This window comes from Pollicipes pollicipes, unplaced genomic scaffold (genome assembly GCF_011947565.3).
Source record: "Pollicipes pollicipes isolate AB1234 unplaced genomic scaffold, Ppol_2.1 Scaffold_5724;HRSCAF=6776_pilon_pilon_pilon, whole genome shotgun sequence".
Classification (NCBI taxonomy): Eukaryota; Metazoa; Arthropoda; class Thecostraca; order Pollicipedomorpha; family Pollicipedidae; genus Pollicipes; species Pollicipes pollicipes.
The window spans coordinates 47,417,152-47,436,143 of NW_023596746.1; the positions used below are offsets into that span (position 1 = coordinate 47,417,152).

The following is an 18,992-nucleotide window of genomic DNA, read 5'->3' on the forward strand; positions in this document are numbered from 1 at the left end:
CGGCCACGGTGACCTCTGTCGCGGCGACCCCGGCAACGAGCCGAGTCTCTGGTGGCCGTTGACCGTCCCCTACCGAAGCCCGCGGCCTAGCGGCGGCCCGGGGCGACTCCGGGGCCGGAGCTTGTGCGCCGACCGTGCTGCTTCCCTGACCTCTGCCGGGTGCCTGGGTGCGGCGCCGGGGTCCTGACGCCCGCGACCCGTAGCGGCCCGGGGCGGCGCTGCGCCGATGACCCCGTGACCCCCAAATCGGAAGCGCGGCCACGCCCCGTCGTCGGTGACCCTGCCGGCCCCGAACCAGCCATCGGGCCGCTCCCAGTCGGCCGGGGACTCACCATTGATTTTGCCGACGAACTGTCGGCGCGAGAGGCCGCCGCTTTTAGCCTCGGGGCGTGGCCGGGTCAGGGCTGGGTGTCGCCGGGCCCGGTGCGGACGGCGGCGGCGGCGGAGATGCGATCCAGCGCCACATGTGTGCCGGTGACGCCCGTCCCACGGAAATGCGAGGCCCACCAATGCCCACGAAACTGCCTCCGTCTTCATTCAAAGGAACATATATATCCGATTTGCTGCCAGTGTGCGGCAGTGCTCCTTGTGTGGCGACAGTCGTCACCATGTGTATGAATGCCTCAGTTGGCATGTTTATGTTACGCTCAGAGCCGTGCCCTCCGATGATATCCCGACTGTTGAGCTTGTAGTGCTCAAGCGAATTTAATACGACCCATCACATCTCAGCGGGCTTCTATCCGGGGTGCGGCGAGGGCGTGGCCGATACCGGAGCTCACGATGCCTTTGGGCCTCGGACGTGGTTGGCTGCCATCTGGCACGGGTCAAGGTCACGCGCCGCCGCAGGGAGCTGATATTCAGCGAGAGTAGCCTGGGCCTGCAGTCACCAGGCACCTGAGCTTACAATTGTGATGGACGGCTGCAATCAAGTGCTGTGTCATGGATGTGCCTGGTGCCGGGTGGAAAGTGGTGGCCATCACGCGGCTCCGAGCCGCTGGCGTCCGGCACCGCGGCTGGTCCGTGGCTGGCCAGCCTGGTGTTGTGGTGCCTGCGGGGCATTCTCGTGGCAATTGGGCTGATTCCCGCCGACTGGCGGCAGTCTCGGTGGCGCTCCGTGGGTAATCTGGGGCATTCGCCGCGTCTAAGAGGCGTCCTTTCGCCGAAAATGACCTTCGACGGCATTTTGGGCGCGGGAGCGGTGAAAGGCTGTGCTGAATTATGACAGTGAGGCCCGCAAATGGGCAGTCGCGTCACTTAGCGCTCCCACGAGTGCGCGGCGGCGCCCCTCGGGTTTCCGTCGGTCACGGGCCGGCTGTCGCTGCGTCACTCCAGCCGCGTCAGCGCCGGCGATCATAAACACCCCATTGTCCAGCCGGGCGCTTGATGCCCGGCGATCTGCGGCCGGCGGTCGTCCGCGCCGCCTGCTGTCTGGCCTGACCGCCAGGTGGTGCCGTCACTGCCGCCTCCACCGCCCCAGCTGGGCGGAGGGCCGCCCGCCTCGCCCGGCCCCCACCTCCCGCCGGCCGTCTGTCTGCGGCCTCGCCGCTTGCCGCGCTGTCGCCGCGTTCCACGCCATATTTGTCGTCGCGCGGCGGCGGCGCGCCCTGACACGGCCCCCCGGCGCGCGACAAACCGGCGACGTAACGTTGTGAGGCGCGCGAGGCGTCGCTGCCGGTGGCTCCGGAGGCGTCGCGGCGGACGGCGTGAGTCAGACCGAGCGGGCTGAGAACGCGAGCGGCCCTGAACCTCCGGCGGCAGGGCTACGCTGAGTGTGCCACCTGCGCACCGGTGCTGCACCCGGTCGGCTAGGCACGTTCTGACGGTCGGACCATTACCCGGCGCGTGCCGGCGCACTCGGTCCGTCGCCGGGTCCCCCCACACTGCGGCCGTCGTGCAGGGCCGTTCAGATCTCTCCCAGGGGCCGCGGCTGCCGCGCCCGAGCGCCGGTTGACGCTCCTGCGAACCGGGCGGCCGCCGGCAAGCCGTCAGCTCGCGGCTGTGAGGCGCCCGGCCGACGCGCGCCCGGCGCGGTCCGCCCGACACCACGTGAGTCGGCCGTTAATAATGGAGGGCGGCGGTCGATGGTCCGCCCAGCCGGCAGGCGCGCGGGCCGCCCTCAGGTACCGGCCGACCGGGCTTAACGCCGAGCCGTGCAACACCCTTGATCGGCGGGACGAACAGACGCCATCACGGCCCATCGCCCCGCTATCAGGGCCCGACCGCCCGGCCGCCCGGCGGCCCGCTGGCCGGCCGTCGCGGTGCGGCGCACTCGGCTCCCGTTGCGACGAAGCGCCCGCAGCTCACCGTGCGGCTGACCGGGTGCTTGTTGTGTGTATCCCGGATTGAATCCCAGCATTCCTGATCAAGACGCGATATTTTTAATGTTATGAAATAGCCGTCTCAGTACATGTTTGCTGTCGGATCTGGCACCGCATAACCCAAACAATCGGTGGGCTGCACCCGGTGCCGTGCTCCGTGCGAGACGCATCAGGCGCTCACAGCGCCCCGGGGTGGGTCACCCTCAGTCCCCGGCCCTGCCGAGCCGGCGGCGGTGACGCACCGATTTTGACGGCGCCGTCGCCGTCAAAACATCTGCGCTGGCTCTCAAGGTCGGCTGTGTTGCCGCGGGGCGTGCCGGGCGGTCGGGCGGCGGTGCGCGCGGCCGCGGCTGCCGAGGTGGACCGCGACGGCTCCCGGTCTCCCCCGAGGCCGATCTGGGAGCTCAATTTTTGGAGTGGAATGTCAACATTGAAACGCTTGGGCGAGGATGTGGCATGGGGCCTGACTCAACTTCCTCAGACTGACGGCCTCCGTTCGTCACAGGCGGTAGTGGTGCATGCGCTGTTTGTATAACAGTAGCTAGGAGCCAGCGAACGTTGCCAGGTTTCCCCGTGAACGTTTGCAGCTCTTCTGATGCCCGTCGGCAACAGGTGTGTGCGGTCTCGCCCCGACACCATTCCACGCCACGACAGGTGCGGGGCCGTCTGGGCGGCGGGACCTCAGGTGACCCGGTGGAGGGCGGCCAAAGGGGGGACGACCGGCCACGGGTTTTTGTGGGTCGCCCGGGCCAGGAGCCCATGCATTCCGAGGTGGTGAGCTCATCCATGATGTCACCCGGTCTTCGCCCTCGGCCGGAGAGTTACAGGCTGTCAGGCGGGCGGTACACACCGGGGTTAACAGAGCGCGCAGGCGGGCGGCGCGCCGGACTACGACGGTCCGGCCCGGCCGGTGTCCGTGCTCCCGTCAGGGTCGTCAAATGTCGCTCCGTCCGGGAGGGGGCTGCAGCTGACGGCACCAGGCGCCGCAGGCGGAGGGTGCGGCGCGCTAACGGACCGCTGTGGCTGCTGAGAATGGACTCACCCCCTGGTGCTTCGACAGCTTGTTCGCCTCGGTCAGCGCCCACGGCTGTTGCGTCACGCGCTCAGCACTCCGCGGCTCGTTCGCCGTCTGCCGACCGAGACCAGCCGGTCTGCCCGCGAGCGCCATCCCCTCCCAACACCGCAGACTAGCGGGGCTGCATGACTCGGGACTTGCTCGCAGAGCTCTATGTCGCCATCGGTAGCACTGCATCTCTCCTAGGCTTCCCCCGTCACGTGTCTGTGTCACGGCCTCGCTGCCGTGACTGCCTTGTCTTGGTGGTGATCGCCACACCTGAAGCGTGATCCGTCTGCTGGGTCTGATGCCCGCCGGGGTCTGGGTGGCTGCGACTCACGATCACCCGCGAGTGATGGCGGGCGTCGGGCGGTGCGGGATCCTGCCGTGATCCGGAGGCCAGACGGCGCGTGCAGGGGAGGGGAAGTGTCGGCCGCGAACTGGTGGCCGGTGTCGATTTGGCACAGGCTCGGTGGGGCCAGCGAGGGGTGGAGAGGACAAACGCCCCCCGGCGGCGCGGCCCGCCGCTCTGTGACGGCGAGGTCGGCCGGATGAAGTGCTGGTCGTCACGCTCGTGATGAGTCTGACGGAAGAGTCAACATTCCAGCGGCGCTTACCGCCGGCTTGTGATACTGGCCCGCCGCATCTGAGCGGAGGCCAGGGTGCGACCTGGCCGACCGCGACAGGTCAGGCTCGGAGCGCGTCAGGACCGCACCTCCGCTCTCCTTCCAGGCCGCGGTCCGCCACGCCGGCTCAGCAGGCGGTGCGCGTTCCCCTCGACGGCGGTCCGCTCCTGTGATTTGACCGGCCGACCTCCCTCGTGCTGTTCATATCGTCACCCACCGTGTTTGGCTGCGGCAGTTCGATCGATTCGGGCCGGTCGCCTGCGGGCTCCTGATTGGAACGCTCCGGCGCCGGTTTGCTCAGGGCGGGCACTGATTGAAGCGCCGCACACAGGCGGGCGCAGTCGTTTGTTCAGAGTCTGGCGCGGCGCGGTGCCGTGTCGTGGCGCAGCTGCAGTCGCGGGCCGCGGCGCAACACGAGCTTGGTGGAACAGCCACGCTGGTCGGAGCACGAGCGATCCGACCTTTACTCGGATCCGACGTTTATTCGGACGTCGGCGAGATACGCGCGTAAAACCACAGCACGCGTTCGTCGCGGGTGAAGGTTGCCGTTTCTCTCTCTCTCCCCGAAATGCGTGTTGTCGGCGGTTGGTTCCCCTGGGGATGAATGCATTGGAAGCTCCGTTGTCAGCCCACCGGTGAGCTGAATGCCTCTCGCCGTCGCGTCGAAAGCTGTTGAAAAATTACCAAGCCATTTCCAGAACAGGACGAGTCCTGCTCACAGAAAGGAAAGGTTACCCCTAAACCGCTCACACAGCGAAACCGCTGGCGGCATGTTTTGAGTGGGTTCTGTACGGCATAAACGTCTCTCCTAGAGGTGCTGGAGATTATTTCTGGTCGTCCACAGCTCGCAGAGGCATCGGCTGCAAAAACAGACCGTGCCGATCGGAACAACAATTGTGGACGCGTTTTACATATCGGCGTCTGCGGCCGGTGAATGCCAGAGCGGCCCGCCCCTGGGATGCCGTCTGGACGGGCGGGCCGGGCGGCGCTGCATACAGAGCGACCGGGGACGGCCGACACGACCCCGACGACAACACGGGCTGTGGGTTGGTCCGCCGCGGTGCAGACGAACGGGCCGTGGTTGGCCGCAGCGGTGGGAGGAGCGGTCGGCCGGGCTCCCTGTCGCCTACCAGCAGTCATTGGCAGTCATCGCATGGCCTGGCACGCGTCATGTTATTTGCCTCAAGCATCCACAGGGGCTCCCTCTGTCTATATCGAGGCGTGCCGAACGGCGCCTGCGAGGAGCTACCGCTACAATAGCTGGCGTTATTTGAACTGGCGGCGAGCTCGCGGTTGGTTGTTCGACCGCTCGCCCGGCGGGCCATTGTTGGTGGAATGAGCTCCCCTCCCCTGCGCCGCTCCTCCGTCCAGGCCCTTTGTTCACCGGGCGAGCCCTGACGCAGCACCCGCTGTCGGTCGCCAGCGCGCCGTGGCTGCAAGGTTTGGCCACCGCCGGGTGGCTCTCGTCCCGCCGCGTAAACCGGGCTTTTCTCGGACGCCGGCCGTCTCGCCGGCGCCGCTGCGGCCTCGTCAGCTCTGCCGGCACCTGCAGCCCGGTGGCCTCACCCGCACGTGATCCTGCCTCGGTGCCACCGCTCGCCGCCAGGGGCCCCGGGGGGTCGGTGACGCGACGGCGGCCAGCGGCGGCGGGAGTGACGCTCGCCGCCAGGGGTCCCAGGGGTCGGTGACGCGACGGCGGCCAGCGGCGTCGGGAGCGACGCTCGCCGCCAGGGGCCCCGGGGGTCGGTGACGCGACGGCGGCCAGCGGCGTCGGGAGCGACGCTCGCCGCCAGGGGCCCCGGGGGTCGGTTGACGCGACGGCGGCCAGCGGCGTCGGGAGCGACGCTCGCCGCCAGGGGCCCCGGGGGTCGGTGACGCGACTGGCGGCCAGCGGCGTCGGGAGTGACGCTCGCCGCCAGGGGCCCCGGGGGTCGGTGACGCGACGGCGGCCAGCGGCGGCGGGAGTGACGCTCGCCGCCAGGGGCCCCCGGGGGTCGGTGACGCGACGGCGGCCAGCGGCGTCGGGAGCGACGCTCGCCGCCAGGGGCCCCGGGGGTCGGTGACGCGACGGCGGCCAGCGGCGTCGGGAGTGACGCTCGCCGCCAGGGGCCCCGGGGGTCGGTGACGCGACGGCGGCCAGTGGCGGCGGGAGTGACGCTCGCCGCCAGGGGCCCCGGGGGTCGGTGACGCGACGGCGGCCAGCGGCGTCGGGAGCGACGCTCGCTGCCAGGGGTCGGTGACGCGACGGCGGCCAACGGCGGCGGGAGCGACGCTCGCCGCCAGGGGCCCCGGGGGTCTGTGACGCGACGGCGGCCAGTGGCGGCGGGAGTGACGCTCGCCGCCAGGGGTCCCGGGGGTCGGTGACGCGACGGCGGCCAGCGGCGTCGGGAGCGACGCTCGCATGCCGCTTGCCATCCGGAGCGCGGAAGCGGCCGCGCGGCGGCGGCCAGCGGCGGCGGGCCGCGCGCGACGGCCTGTCGACGTCACGGTGGCGTGTTTACGAGCGGGGCCGGCGCGGCGGCGAGCGGGCCATCGATCAGCCGACGCGGCCTCCGCCGGGCTCTGTTGACGGTGCGGCCCGAGATTTGGCGATGGCGCGCGCCGTGTATGCCATCGCCGTGTTTACCGAGGAGCACGCCGGCGAGCCTGCTGAGCGGACAGCATTGCCAGCTCGTTATGTCATCGCGCAAAAACGGATGTTGGGGTCGCTGGTGTTTGTCAGTGTTTTATGTGTTTTGTTGTTAGGTGTTTGACCGCGTCCGGGTCCGATTGGGATGCATGGAACCGGTCGGGTGCCGGACGTCTGTCCCTGGACACTCGTCGCTCCAACGCCCGATGGCGGCTGGCCTCGTGCAACTCACGATGCGACACCAGAGCCCCGTCACCATCTCATCAGCTCGAGCCAGTCCACGCGATCTGGCGTCCCCAGCCCCGTCTTGTCCCGAACGTAGTCCTTTGGCGTGATTCGTCACTCCGCGCCTCCGGCCGTTGACCGTGTACCGCCCTGCTCTTCAGGCACGAAGAAGATGGAGTATAAGACCCGGCAGTGGCACGAGAAGTGCTTCGCCTGCTGCGTGTGCCAGACCCCGATCGGCACCAAGTCGTTCATCCCGCGTGAGCAGGAGATCTACTGCACCGGCTGCTACGAGGAGAAGTTCGCCACGCGCTGCATCAAGTGCGACAAGGTGGGCGTCGGCGCCGGGCCGCCTGGCGCCCGCGGCCTCACCCGGCGCGTCCGCCCACTGGGGACCTGATGCGAGACCCCGGACGAGCTCTCGGCCCGTCCAGCGCCTCGGGCTTTCTGCCACTGTGTTCCCTGAGGGAAAGCTTTGTTTTTAACGGGACTTATTAGCTGCCCGATTGTCAGCCGGGAGCCCACACTATGCAGCGTGTACGGGCGGCCTCGACCGCTCTGCCGTGTTGTGTGTTGTCAGCATTTATTGTGTATGTCGCCCCACTCTAATTACCATATGCGCTGTGCCAGCTAGCTATCGACGCTCTAAGGTGACCATCATCAATGCGACTAGTCTGCGTCCAAATTCAGTATGTTGCTGACATGTGTGCCGGGCCGCCGTCCGGATGTCTGCCGGCGCGCCGGCTCATTCTCGCCTCGTCGCTGACACCGTCCCTCCCGCCGCCAGATCATCACCACGGGTGGCGTGACGTACAAGCAGCAGCCGTGGCACCGCGAGTGCTTCACCTGCACCAACTGCAACACCAGCCTGGCCGGCCAGCGGTTCACCAGCCGCGACGAGAAGCCCTACTGCGCCGACTGCTTCGGCGAGCTGTTCGCCAAGCGCTGCACTGCGTGCACCCGGCCCATCACCGGTGAGCGGCGTCCGGCCGCTGCCCCGCTGGACCTCGGGGACCACTGGCCCTCACAGGGGATGCCAGGCTGCCCAGGCGGCGGCGGCAGGCTGGGCTGGGCTGTCGTGGTGCTGCGATACGTTCGTTGCGTTCAGAGCAATGTGGGTTACCGCGAGACTTCTTAGCATTGCCATGGTAAATTGTGCTGCATCCAGATGCGTGTAGTTCACGTGCGGCCGGTGGCCAGTGGATCGGTATTCGTGACCGACGTAGCTGCCCCGTGTCTAACCGGAGCCGCCGCTGACTACGGTGCGCCGCTGTGCCATTGATGGGCGGGTGCGCGGCGGTGCCGCAGCATAGGCACGAGCCCTAACTCGCCGTTCTCGCCGCGCAGGCATCGGCGGCACGCGGTTCATCTCGTTCGAGGACCGCCACTGGCACAACGACTGCTTCATCTGCGCCACCTGCAGCAACTCGCTGGTGGGCAAGGGCTTCATCACAGACGCCTCGGACATCCTCTGCCCGGACTGCGCCAAGCAACGACTAATGTGAGCGCGCCGCCACCTGTCGACGGCAGGCGGAAGCTGAAGCAGCGGCAGCGGCCGCGTGAGGACGGATGAGCGTGCGCAACGGCCAGGCGGGGCAGAGCAGGGCGGCGACGGCGGCGGCGGCGGTCCGGCCGTCTGGCTTCGACTTCTCTCTATTTTGTGTTGGTAGACATTTGCGTGTGAATGCGTCGTGGTGCGAATGGTTAGGCGTGCAATATCATGAGCAATTTTATACATAGGGGTGCTAGACGTGAAGATTAACCCAGGCACGCGAACGCTGGCGCCGCAGATGGCGCCCGAAGCGCGCGTTCACACGTCACACGCATCACACGACAGGACGTTACACGCACACAGGCAGGGAGACAGACAGGCACACGCGGACGTGGGTACCTGGTACCGCGCCGTCGTAAAGCGGATTGAATGAGGGCACGCCGTGTCGACACGATTGACTAACCCGATCTTCATTAACCCGGTAGTGCAGAGGGCGCCCCGGCGAGAGCACACGATAACACGGGCGTGGCACTGCCCGGGGGAGAGCGTGATATACTGCAACTGCTAGTCGGCCCTGCTTCACTTCGATTGCGTTTTACCCGTAGGGATCATGCTGACTTGAGATGATGTATTTATTTTCCGTGCGTAGCAATTCTTCGAGCGAGTGCTGTTCGACTGTACATAGGAAAAATAATGCGGCACACGAAAATGCCTTACAGCTAGGACTTGGGGGCCTTACTGTCTCAAGGCTACATGTATGGGTAAGGGAGATGAACGTATATATTTCCTTCCACCTTAACCCAGGCCCTTCCCACCCATACATATAACTTTCAGTTGCCCCAAGCGTATAGAAGTAACGATATCCCGTTAGTGCCATGCAGAGTCTTGACTAGACGCGGGAGAAGCCGGCAAGGCCAGCCATCGGCGCGCGGCCGGCGCCGACCGTCCGCAGCAGCGACCAGCGACAGAGCAAATTCGAAATTCCACCGAGGATCCGTAGCTAGCTCTTTCTCTGTTCTTGCCCTGTTCTGGATTGTTGTTCTTTTGTTTCCTTTGTTTCGTTCAACAGCTCTCCCTCGAATGTCATGTGGGTAGTATTTTTTTTATTTTTGAACTTCTCCATCTTTTATGTATGTTGGCTGTTGTTAATATTTCGCTTTGTGGAAGGAAATAAACGCTTGATTAACCATTGCCGACGGTGTCCTTTATTCCGAGGAAAACGTGTCAGCGGAGAATTTCGACCAGGACGTCGGGAGAACCAAGAGAGGTGCACAGCTTCCCAGCACCACCGACAGGCACACAGTACACGCATCGTGCTCGACACCGCGCTACAAGCGCCGCCGCACGCTCCGCCGGCACGGCTGAGCCGCCAGTGCGCCGCGAGCTGGGGGGCTGTTTGAACACGGCGTCCGCCGGACTGCGCGCCCTCGGGCGGCTGGGCGGCCCGAGGGCGGCAAACGGCGGGCGGGCGCCGGAGGCCACGTCTCGGCCCGACAGCAAGCAGCGAGCGGTGCGTGACAGGACAGAGCTGCACCCGGCGGCCGGTGCCGCAGCCTCCACAGTACGACGCCACGCTCGCTCGCGGCAAAGGTCACCCCTGATCACACGTCATCACAGTCAAACACGCCGCCGCGAGGCAGGCTCCGACACCCGCGCCCTCGGGGAACCGGGCTGGGCGCGGCGCGCCGCGGCCGCTCCACAAGGTGCGGCACCCTCTGCCCTGCGCACGTCCGGTCCAACGGTCGGCGGGGAGCTGCCAGTGAGGCTCCACGCCACCACCGAGGCTGCCAAACAAGTCTCGTCACGCGGTGAAGGAGACCGACACGGCTGACAGACACAGTCAGTCAGGAGCGGCGTCACACGCCGCAGACACAGTCAGGAGCGGCGCCAGGCAGGCGAACAGCAGGCTCGGCACCGGGTGAAGGCAGCCGAGTTCGATCATCGGCGCTAAAGCGCGGCGGCGGCGGCGGCGCCCACCAGACGACACTGGCGTCACTCTGGTGCCGCTGACGGTCGCGGACAGACGGCCGACGCGGGGTACCACCAGCTCGGAGCGCAAAAATACAAAACAGAACAAGGATCAGTCGCCGGCCACGTAACGGGCACAGCAGCGAGACGGTGATCGCGACATGTCACCCGACGCAGGGCCGCAGCCCGCCGAGGCCGAAGCATGGCCCAAAGAATTGACACTGCAGCCCTTGCCCGCCGGCGCTCGGACGCAGCCGCTGCGTGACCACCGCAGCTGTGCAGCCACGCCTGGCAGCAGACGAGTGGACCGCGTCACCGCCACTGGCGCCCCAGGGCCCAGCCGCGTCCCCTAGCAGAGCACCGACCGCTGGTGGTGCCGCCTATACCTCGCGGTGCTGTTCCCGACCGGAGGGACTCGCTGTCTGCGGCCGGCGCCGGCGCTGGTGGCGGAGGAGTCGTCTAGGCGGTCTTGGTGTGCTCAGTGGGCGCAGCGGCGGCGGCGGCGGCGGCGTCCAGCGACTCGTCCAGCTTCTCCAGGAGGCTGGCGGCCACGTCGGCGAACTCCTCCCAGAGGGGCCGCAGCATGGTGGCGATCTGCTGCTCCTCGGCTGTGAGCCCCGTCTCCGGGAACAACACCTCGTCATCTGCGGACACGCTCCATACAGTCAGGCGGGCACACGCCGGCGGCGGCCGGTCGCTCCTTGTCTCAGCACAGTCCGCGCCCGGCGCCAGGCGGAGCTGACCCGCGGCCGGCGCCGGCGCGAGCCGTGGGGTCGGCACGGCGCCAGGCACCTGCGGGCAAAGCCCACCTCCATGGCTCCTACGAGCCTGTATTGATGCTCGCATGCTGTGGTCAGATAACGCGCTGAATCGCAACTGGGGTACGGTAGTAAGCGAACGACAAAGTGTGTGTTTAGCTAGATATGGATCAAGGACGTTTACGCCAGTCATGTGTGGAGCGGCGCTGTCCACTCCGCACGGCTAATTCTCCTTCCGTCATCAGTTTGGGACCTCCCAGCAGCGGAGCGGTATCGGTACCAAATTGGGACCTCCCAGCAGCACCGCGGTGTGAGTGTCAAATTGGAACCTCCTAGCAGCGCCGCGGTATGAGTGTCAAATTGGGACCTCCCAGCAGCGCCGCGGTATGAGTACCAAACTGGGACCTACCAGCAGCACCGCGGTATGAGTGTCAAATTGGGACCTCCCAGCAGCACCGCGGTATGAGTGTCAAATTGGGACCTCCCAGCAGCGCCGCGGTATGAGTGTCAAATTGGGACCTCCCAGCAGCACCGCGGTATGAGTGTCAAATTGGGACCTCCCAGCAGCACCGCGGTATGAGTGTCAAATTGGGACCTCCCAGCAGCACCGCGGCATGAGTGTCAAATTGGGACCTCCCAGCAGCACCGCGGTATGAGTGTCAAATTGGGACCTCCCAGCAGCGGCGCGGTATGAGTGCCTATGAAGTACCAGATCACCAGCAATATACAGTACTAGGCGCAGAAAGCGATGCCGTTCACAGGCGCAACGAAACGCTTTGAACGCCAGCCCAAACTGGGCCAGGCCAAAACGTAACACGTTGAAGTAGAGCCCAAGACAGGTTCCGTTCGGCATGTACAGATTGACAGGCATATGGCTTCGCCTGTGGGCTGGGTCTGCGGACTTGTACGGAAGCACCGGTCACATCGATTCTGACACGATCAAGCGCTGCTTGTCAGTCACCAGACAACCCGACAACTCGACGCCCAGAAATCGCGGGCGCATCCGCAACACCGCGTCCGGCAGCGCTCCACACAGACCCAGACGCAGCGAGACGCAGCACGTCGACGGGTGCGCCAGCCACCAAGACGGCCCGGCCCGGTCCCAGACAGCCGACACCGACACCGACGGCGGCGCCCCGGCCCACACATGGACATCACCAGACAGACCAGCGCCAGGCACGGCCGCGTCTGGCCCATAGCGACACCCACGGCGGCGGCCCGGCCCACACATGGACATCACCAGACAGACCAGCGCCAGGCACGGCCGCGTCGGGCCCATAGCGACACCCACGGCGGCGGCCCCGGCCCACACATGGACATCACCAGACAGACCAGCGCCAGGCACGGCCGCGTCGGGCCCATAGCGACACCCACGGCGGCGGCCCGGCCCACACATGGACATCACCAGACAGACCAGCGCCAGGCACGGCCGCGTCGGGCCCATAGCGACACCCACGGCGGCGGCCCGGCCCACACATGGACATCACCAGACAGACCAGCGCCAGGCACGGCCGCGTCGGGCCCATAGCGACACCCACGGCGGCGGCCCGGCCCACACATGGACATCACCAGACAGACCAGCGCCAGGCACGGCCGCGTCGGGCCCATAGCGACACCCACGGCGGCGCCCCGGCCCACACATGGACATCACCAGACAGACCAGCGCCAGGCACGGCCGCGTCGGGCCCATAGCGACACCCACCGAGGTACTCGTCCAGCACGACCGCCAGCTGGTCGGCCTGCTGCTCGGAGAAGACCTGGCCCACGTCGTCCGTGTCGGCGCCCAGGTTCCACAGCACCTTGCAGACGAGCGCCGCCAGCTGCCAGTCGCTGTAGCCGAAGTCCTCCAGCACCAGCACCAGCCTGCGGCGCAGCAGCGGGCGCACCCGTCAGCTGGGTGTGTACGGTGCGCCGGACGCCGCTCACGGCCGGCACCGGGCGGCGCCGGCCGACGGACCGGCCGCACATACGCCCGGCGGCCAGTATGGTCCAGTTCTGGGGCGGCCGGCGGGACCGGCGCCACACTCCCTGTAGTGAGGTGCCGACCCACCGCCGGTGTCGTGCGCGTCATGGGTGAAGAGAAACGCGGCACTTCCGCGAAAACCGCTACAAAATCCCCGAGACTACACCGTTACAGAGCACGAACACGGTAAGCTGAGGAAACGGGGTTAGGCAAGGAGAACGGGCTGTAACCTCCCAATATTCTAAAGAAAAGTCATCATTAGCCCACTGGGCGCTGACTGGAAAGAAATGGCCGAAAATGGCCGACGCGCTCCCACCCCATACACACATTTCGGGAGGGCTTCCATTTTGCCGCTCGCGGTGCCTATGATTTTGACAATCATCTCCACGTGGTTCGATGTCCGTGCTCCCAGTGTAGGAGAACGGACGCCTGGGCATCAGTGAGCAGGTCACCACAACGCCACATTTCTACCCCGAGGTAGATATTGATGTGTTCCTGGTCCAAACCCAAATGATGTTCGCCTAACAGAATCACACAACTCCTCACCCGGCGATAGCTGTCATTCGCCTGGATAATCCCCCCAAGCCTTAAGACGCGCCCAGGTGGCCGGTGGGATACCCTTTCCTCCGGTCGGGGGAGGGTCAATTTGACCCCTCCCCCGATATCTTAAAGTTCGGGGTTCCTACGTCATGACCTTAGGGTCGAATAAGGCCAAGCAAGGTCAAACACTAAGTCGGTCTCCAGTGTCCCCAGAACCTGGATAACCGAGATACCTGTTCTAAGCAAAAGGTTACGTGCTCATTTAAGGTCGGTGACCTTTTTGACCTTTTGAAGATCATTGCAACCAAAATCAGAAAAGACTGCTTTGAGTTTAGCATTTGAATGAGCTTCAAATATTACGCTAGGCAGTATGTTCCTAAAAACAAAATGTTAACCTGGGTCTTTTTAGATCCGTGACCTATTCTGACTTTTAAAAAGTCCATAGACCATGTCTTATGCGATTCCTGCCATCAATCAATTCGAAACAAGCACCAGAAACTGCCACGTAAAGCAAACCCTAGAATAATAAAACAGATTCGTTTTGACTTTAGTTTGACCTTCATACCTGACCTACGTCAACGGAATTTGATCATTCACTTGTTGTGCTGCCTAAGGAAGTATCTCAGAGATGTCTGGCTTCGTTTAACACTCCGTTGTTCCACCATATCAAACGATTCCCCAGAAATTCACCGCTGAATCCATGGGCCGACTTTGACCTGCCGTAGGTCAGCGAACTTACAAATTACATCTAATTTCTTTACGCCACACGATCTGCTATTCAATTGTCTACAGTTACGCAAAATTTGGCGCGGCGTGGCCGCTCTGTTCGGAAAGTATTCCGGAAAACCCCTCGGGAGGTCAATTTGACCCCCGTCCGAGCGCGTCAACAATTTGGACAGGCAGTCCTGAGTATGTCGGCCGCCCTGACAATGGTCTCGGGGCTGTTGTTCTGCATGTGTCGGTTGCCCTGACAATGGTCTCGGGGCTGTTGTTCTGCATGTGTCGGTTACCCTGACAATGGTCTCGGGGCTGTTGTTCTGCATGTGTCGGTTGCCCTGACAATGGTCTCGGGGGTGTCGTTCTGCATATGTCGGTCGTGCATATGTCGGTCGCGCTGACAATGGTCTCTGAGGATGGTCGTTGGTCATCGCTGCCAGCGCCGCCACGTGGCTCTGAAGGCCAGCCTGGCCCGGCCAAGCCTCACTTGTCGATGCCGCCGAAGCTGGTAAAATCTTGTCGCTTTCCGGGGTCTGTCATCAGGTTGATCAGCACGCCCACGGTGGTGTACACCAGCTCGCGGTTGTCCGAGTCGAGCAGGCCGGCCAGCCGCGATACCACTGGCGACACCCGACACGCACCAATCAGCGGACAGCGAGGGGCGCCAGTTCGCGTGCGTCACCAATCAGCGTACAGCACGACGGTCGGGGTCTAACCAACCCACAAAAGGTGTGGTCTCACACCAATCAGAGCACATCAGACAGGAACACGCACCAATCAGTGAGGGAGCACGCAACGAGGTCGGGAATCAATCAGTTTAAGTGCCAAACAAGAGACTCGCATCAGCCTGCGCGTTTCGCAGCGCATGACGGAACACGACACTCGGTTCAGCCCTTGAGTGGCGGCGCACGCGTGACGTCATGACCCTCCACCGCCTTTGCGTCCATCGAAGGCCTCCAGCTGTGTCCGGTCATGATTCCGTCCGGGCAAAATACGGCCTATGCTTGTCCCCACGCCTGACCTTGTCTGTCGGCGAGAGCCTCCCTGACGGCTGGCCACCTGGTGAGATTTCCAAACACTCGAAGTACCTCGATCTGACACTCGGTGTGCTCGTGCCTCAGCATTCCGCACAGGCCTGCAGAAGCGAACGGACACGCGGTGACCCCGCCGACCTTGGCAATGAACAGAGCCCCTCAGCGTGGTGGTAATATGCAGCGTCGATTATCGATTTCCAATATCTATAGCATAAGCTAGGCGGTTGACTGGCCCCGGCCCGGGAGCGTGCGATATGTGGAGATGTTCGGCCGATCGATCAGCGACGCCTGCTGATCGATCTGGGCCGGACCAGCCGCCCGACAACCCTAAATAACTGGCGGCGGCCAAACTGGCACCGAGTCGCACGCGATACGTGCTTCCACGGGACGCGCGTATCAGGAGCGTCAATGCCTCGAACACCAAACACGCACATACCCAGAAAGGTGGCGCGAGGGTGCATCCACCAGTCGCTACAAGTGCCGCGCGCTGCCTGCTTGTCGCGACACTGTCAGGGCCTCGTCACAAGCACGATGATTATATACACTGATTTAAAATGCATCAAAATATGTACAGCTCGAGCATCAAAGCTGTATAACGTTCTTCTAACTTGCACGGTTAGTAGAAGTGGCTTAGCTACATACAGGCTGGAGACAATGGCTGTTCCTCAGCCTGACGGAGACGTCTTCACCCTGCCGACACCTCCGCCGACCCCGGTCAGAGCGGTCCGGCGCCGGCACCGGCCCTGATCTGCCTTTCTGCGGACCCCCCGCAGCTGAGTCCCACTCACAGTGCGTGACCTCGGCCTGGCGTTCGAACACCACGCTCTCCTCGGTGGCGTAGAAGGTCAGGTTGTTGAGCATCGAGAGCGACGACAGCACCAGCTCCTCGTGCTCGTCCACACTGTCGGCGCCGGTGGAGATGGGCGGCAGTCAGGTCACCGCGCGACTCCACACTGGCACGAAGACTCTCGCGAGAGTGAGGTCTCACCTCAGCCTGGCTTGTCGCAGCGGAAATACAGATCCAAGCGCGAATTCCCCGCATATTTCCCTCAAGTTTCCCGCTAAACCTGAGACGACCATCTCGCTAACTGACGAGAGCTGTACACGTAACAATGACGCGCTATGTATCACCAGCCCAGCCCTTCGCCGGGTGGCCTGCAAATGGTCCCCGTCAAAGCCAAGCCTCGGTTATAATGTCGGAAAGACATTCCATGGTCCCAGCGGGCGCTGTCTGTCTGAGGTCACCGGTTGCTGTCTGTCTGAGGTCACCGGTTGCTGGCCGTCTGAGGTCACCGGCTGCTGTCTGTCTGAGGTCACTGGTTTCTGGCCGTCTGAGGTCACCGGCTGCTGTCTGTCTGATGTCACCGGCTGCTGGCCGTCTGAGGTCACCGGTTGCTGGCTGTCTGAGGTCACTGGTTGCCGGCTGATGTCACCGGCTGCTGACCGTCTGAGGTCACCGGCTGCTGGCTGTCTGAGGTCACCAGCTGCGTGCTATCCGAGGTCACCGCCTGCCGGCTGACCTATGTGTGCGGAGGACGCCGAGCAGCACGCTGAGGCACGCGGCCGAGCCGGACACCACCGACCCCACCTCCTCGTTGATCACCATGTTGGCCACCACACGCACCAGCTGAAACATCGGCCGCCATTACCGCGCGGAGCCGCGCCAGCGGCCCGAGTCAGGCTGCGGTCGCCGCACACTGGGCTTACTTTGAGAGCGGTATAGGCTTTGCTTTGCTGAGGTTTATCCGGTAACTATGTGCCTGAGTACTAAACATTCGCCATTCAAGTCGCATTGGGTTCGGCTGCACCGATTCACCATCTCCTCCCCCTCCCCCCAAAATGAGTGCAATACATATAATTCCGCCCGTTCTATTAGCAGTCTACAGGTTCCTTGGATGGCATGGCCAGTTTCTGAAGTTACGGCCAAGTGGTTGCCACGTGGTCTTCTACTGGCGATGTCTGATTGCATTTGAGTCACTCCAGTTCGATTCCCGAAAACATGGCGTTTTGTCTTATTCAAAGGTCAGAACCAACCTTGCCAACGTGCTTGAATCATCAGCTGATTCAAGCCGCGATTTGATAAGTAAATTTGACTCGAAGCAAGGTCTGGTTCCCAATTACGTTGGGCTGAATCGATTTCGCCTGGCCATCGCACTTGGCGTGAAAAACACCGCCCCACTTTGCTAGCGAACGACACGCAGACCACAAAAACACGGCAGTGCATTTCAAGGTCTTCAGGTTTCCACGCACAACAGTCCGCACGGTGAGGGAATCCGTTGGCCCCTCCACCGTGCCAGCCGCGCCTTGGCGATGACGTCTCCTGGGGCGCCGCCGGTGACGCCACCAGCAGCCCCGTACCGCGCCGGTCCCAGACATCAGACCCAGACATCCAGACCTTGACGATGACGTCCTCCGGCGTGCCGCTGAGCGCGCCGGGGTCGGGCGGCGCGCCGTCGGCCGCCGGCTCGGCCTGCTCCGGCGGCCGGGCTGCGGCCGTCTGCCGCGAGTACAGCTCCAGCAGGTGCAGCAGCGTGTCCAGGGCGTCGGCCTCCTTGAAGAACTGCCGGCGGCCAGCGCGGCGCCGTCAGGACGCGGACTCGGTCGCCGGTCTCACAGCCGGCGGAGAAAAGTTGGCGGGCAGACGTCGGGCAAACGGGATCGGGGATTGGAATGTGGCTGGTTTGCTCGGGCAGCGCTGGCGCCTGCTCCGAGTCATAAATATTTCCGCATACGTCCTGAAGGCAGGCGGTGTAACGGTGCGCTACCGAACGCTATCAGACGTCAGATATCGAAATGTGATTGCATGTTGAACATGGATGAATGTGGAATATTAAAGTGAAGGTCAAAAGCCCCATTTTATCTACAAATCGCTGATTGATATCATTGAGTCTCCCATACCAGCGGTCCAACTCCAAAGGCTATGACATATCAGGCTGAATCAATCTGGGCCTCATCGACCCGCAGAGCGTCTGGGTACCTGAGGGCGCTCGAAATGTGACAGCGCCGCAGCAGGCGAGCAGAGTACTCCACCGATGGCTGCATGGCTCACAGCGCTGATAGGGTCCCACACAGCCCACTCAGACCCAGTCCTGTCCGACCACCAACCCAAACACGACCTGGCACATCAGACCGGTCGTGGCGCCAAACCTCCGCGGCCTGCTCAGATCGCAGCACCCCTGACAGTGGTCCCACCCGACCTCCACCAGCTCAGGCGCCGCCGCCCTGACCTCGGCCGCTGCCAGCATCAGCAAACCCCCACGACCTTGACCTCACCTTGACCCGGGCCGGCTCGGAGCGGGCCATGAGGTTGCCGAGCGCGTAGCCGAGGCGCACCACGATGGCGTTGGCGCCGGGGTACTTCTTGAGCACCTTGATGCAGGCGCGGAAGCTGAGGTCGCTGCTGACCAGCTGCTCGCAGCACGCGTCGTGCGTCGAGATGATGCTGCAGCCAACAGGCGCCGGTCAGGCGGGCACCTCACGTCACGCTCGCGCCGACCGAGGCCGTGGGCACCATGACGTGCGGGCGTGCGGCGGAACCATGAGTTTACGGTATCGCTCGCTCCTGTTGAGTTATTTTCTCTTCTTCTTTGTAGCAAGCGCGGCGACTCACTCGACTCTGACTCTGGTGTGACCACCTGCCTTTGGTGATGCCAGGGACGGTGGGGGTG

At 64.1% G+C, this 18,992-nt stretch overlaps 2 protein-coding genes across 5 annotated transcripts in view; one reads left to right on the plus strand and one right to left on the minus strand.

Annotated features, from left to right (window-relative positions):
- Positions 1-9,535, plus strand: part of LOC119103567 (four and a half LIM domains protein 2) — a 193,128-nt gene extending 183,593 nt beyond the window's left edge. For all 4 annotated transcript variants that reach the window (XM_037227155.1, XM_037227152.1, XM_037227154.1 and 1 more), the window contains 3 exons: positions 7,014-7,183; positions 7,640-7,826; positions 8,200-9,535. In XM_037227155.1, coding sequence (XP_037083050.1) covers positions 7,014-7,183; positions 7,640-7,826; positions 8,200-8,357 — 515 coding nt within the window. In that variant the 3' untranslated portion in view covers positions 8,358-9,535. The remainder of the gene's footprint in view (positions 1-7,013; positions 7,184-7,639; positions 7,827-8,199) is intronic.
- A 1,145-nt stretch (positions 9,536-10,680) lies between these two features.
- LOC119103692 (armadillo repeat-containing protein 2) lies at positions 10,681-16,945 on the minus strand. The gene is made up of 6 exons (XM_037227316.1): positions 16,845-16,945; positions 16,113-16,225; positions 15,312-15,425; positions 14,778-14,910; positions 12,773-12,933; positions 10,681-10,956 (listed from the first exon to the last, which is right to left on the minus strand). Exons 1-6 carry the CDS (start codon positions 16,928-16,930, stop codon positions 10,772-10,774), a joined length of 792 nt encoding a protein of 263 aa, XP_037083211.1. The 5' UTR covers positions 16,931-16,945; the 3' UTR covers positions 10,681-10,771.
- Positions 16,946-18,992: the final 2,047 nt, after the last annotated feature.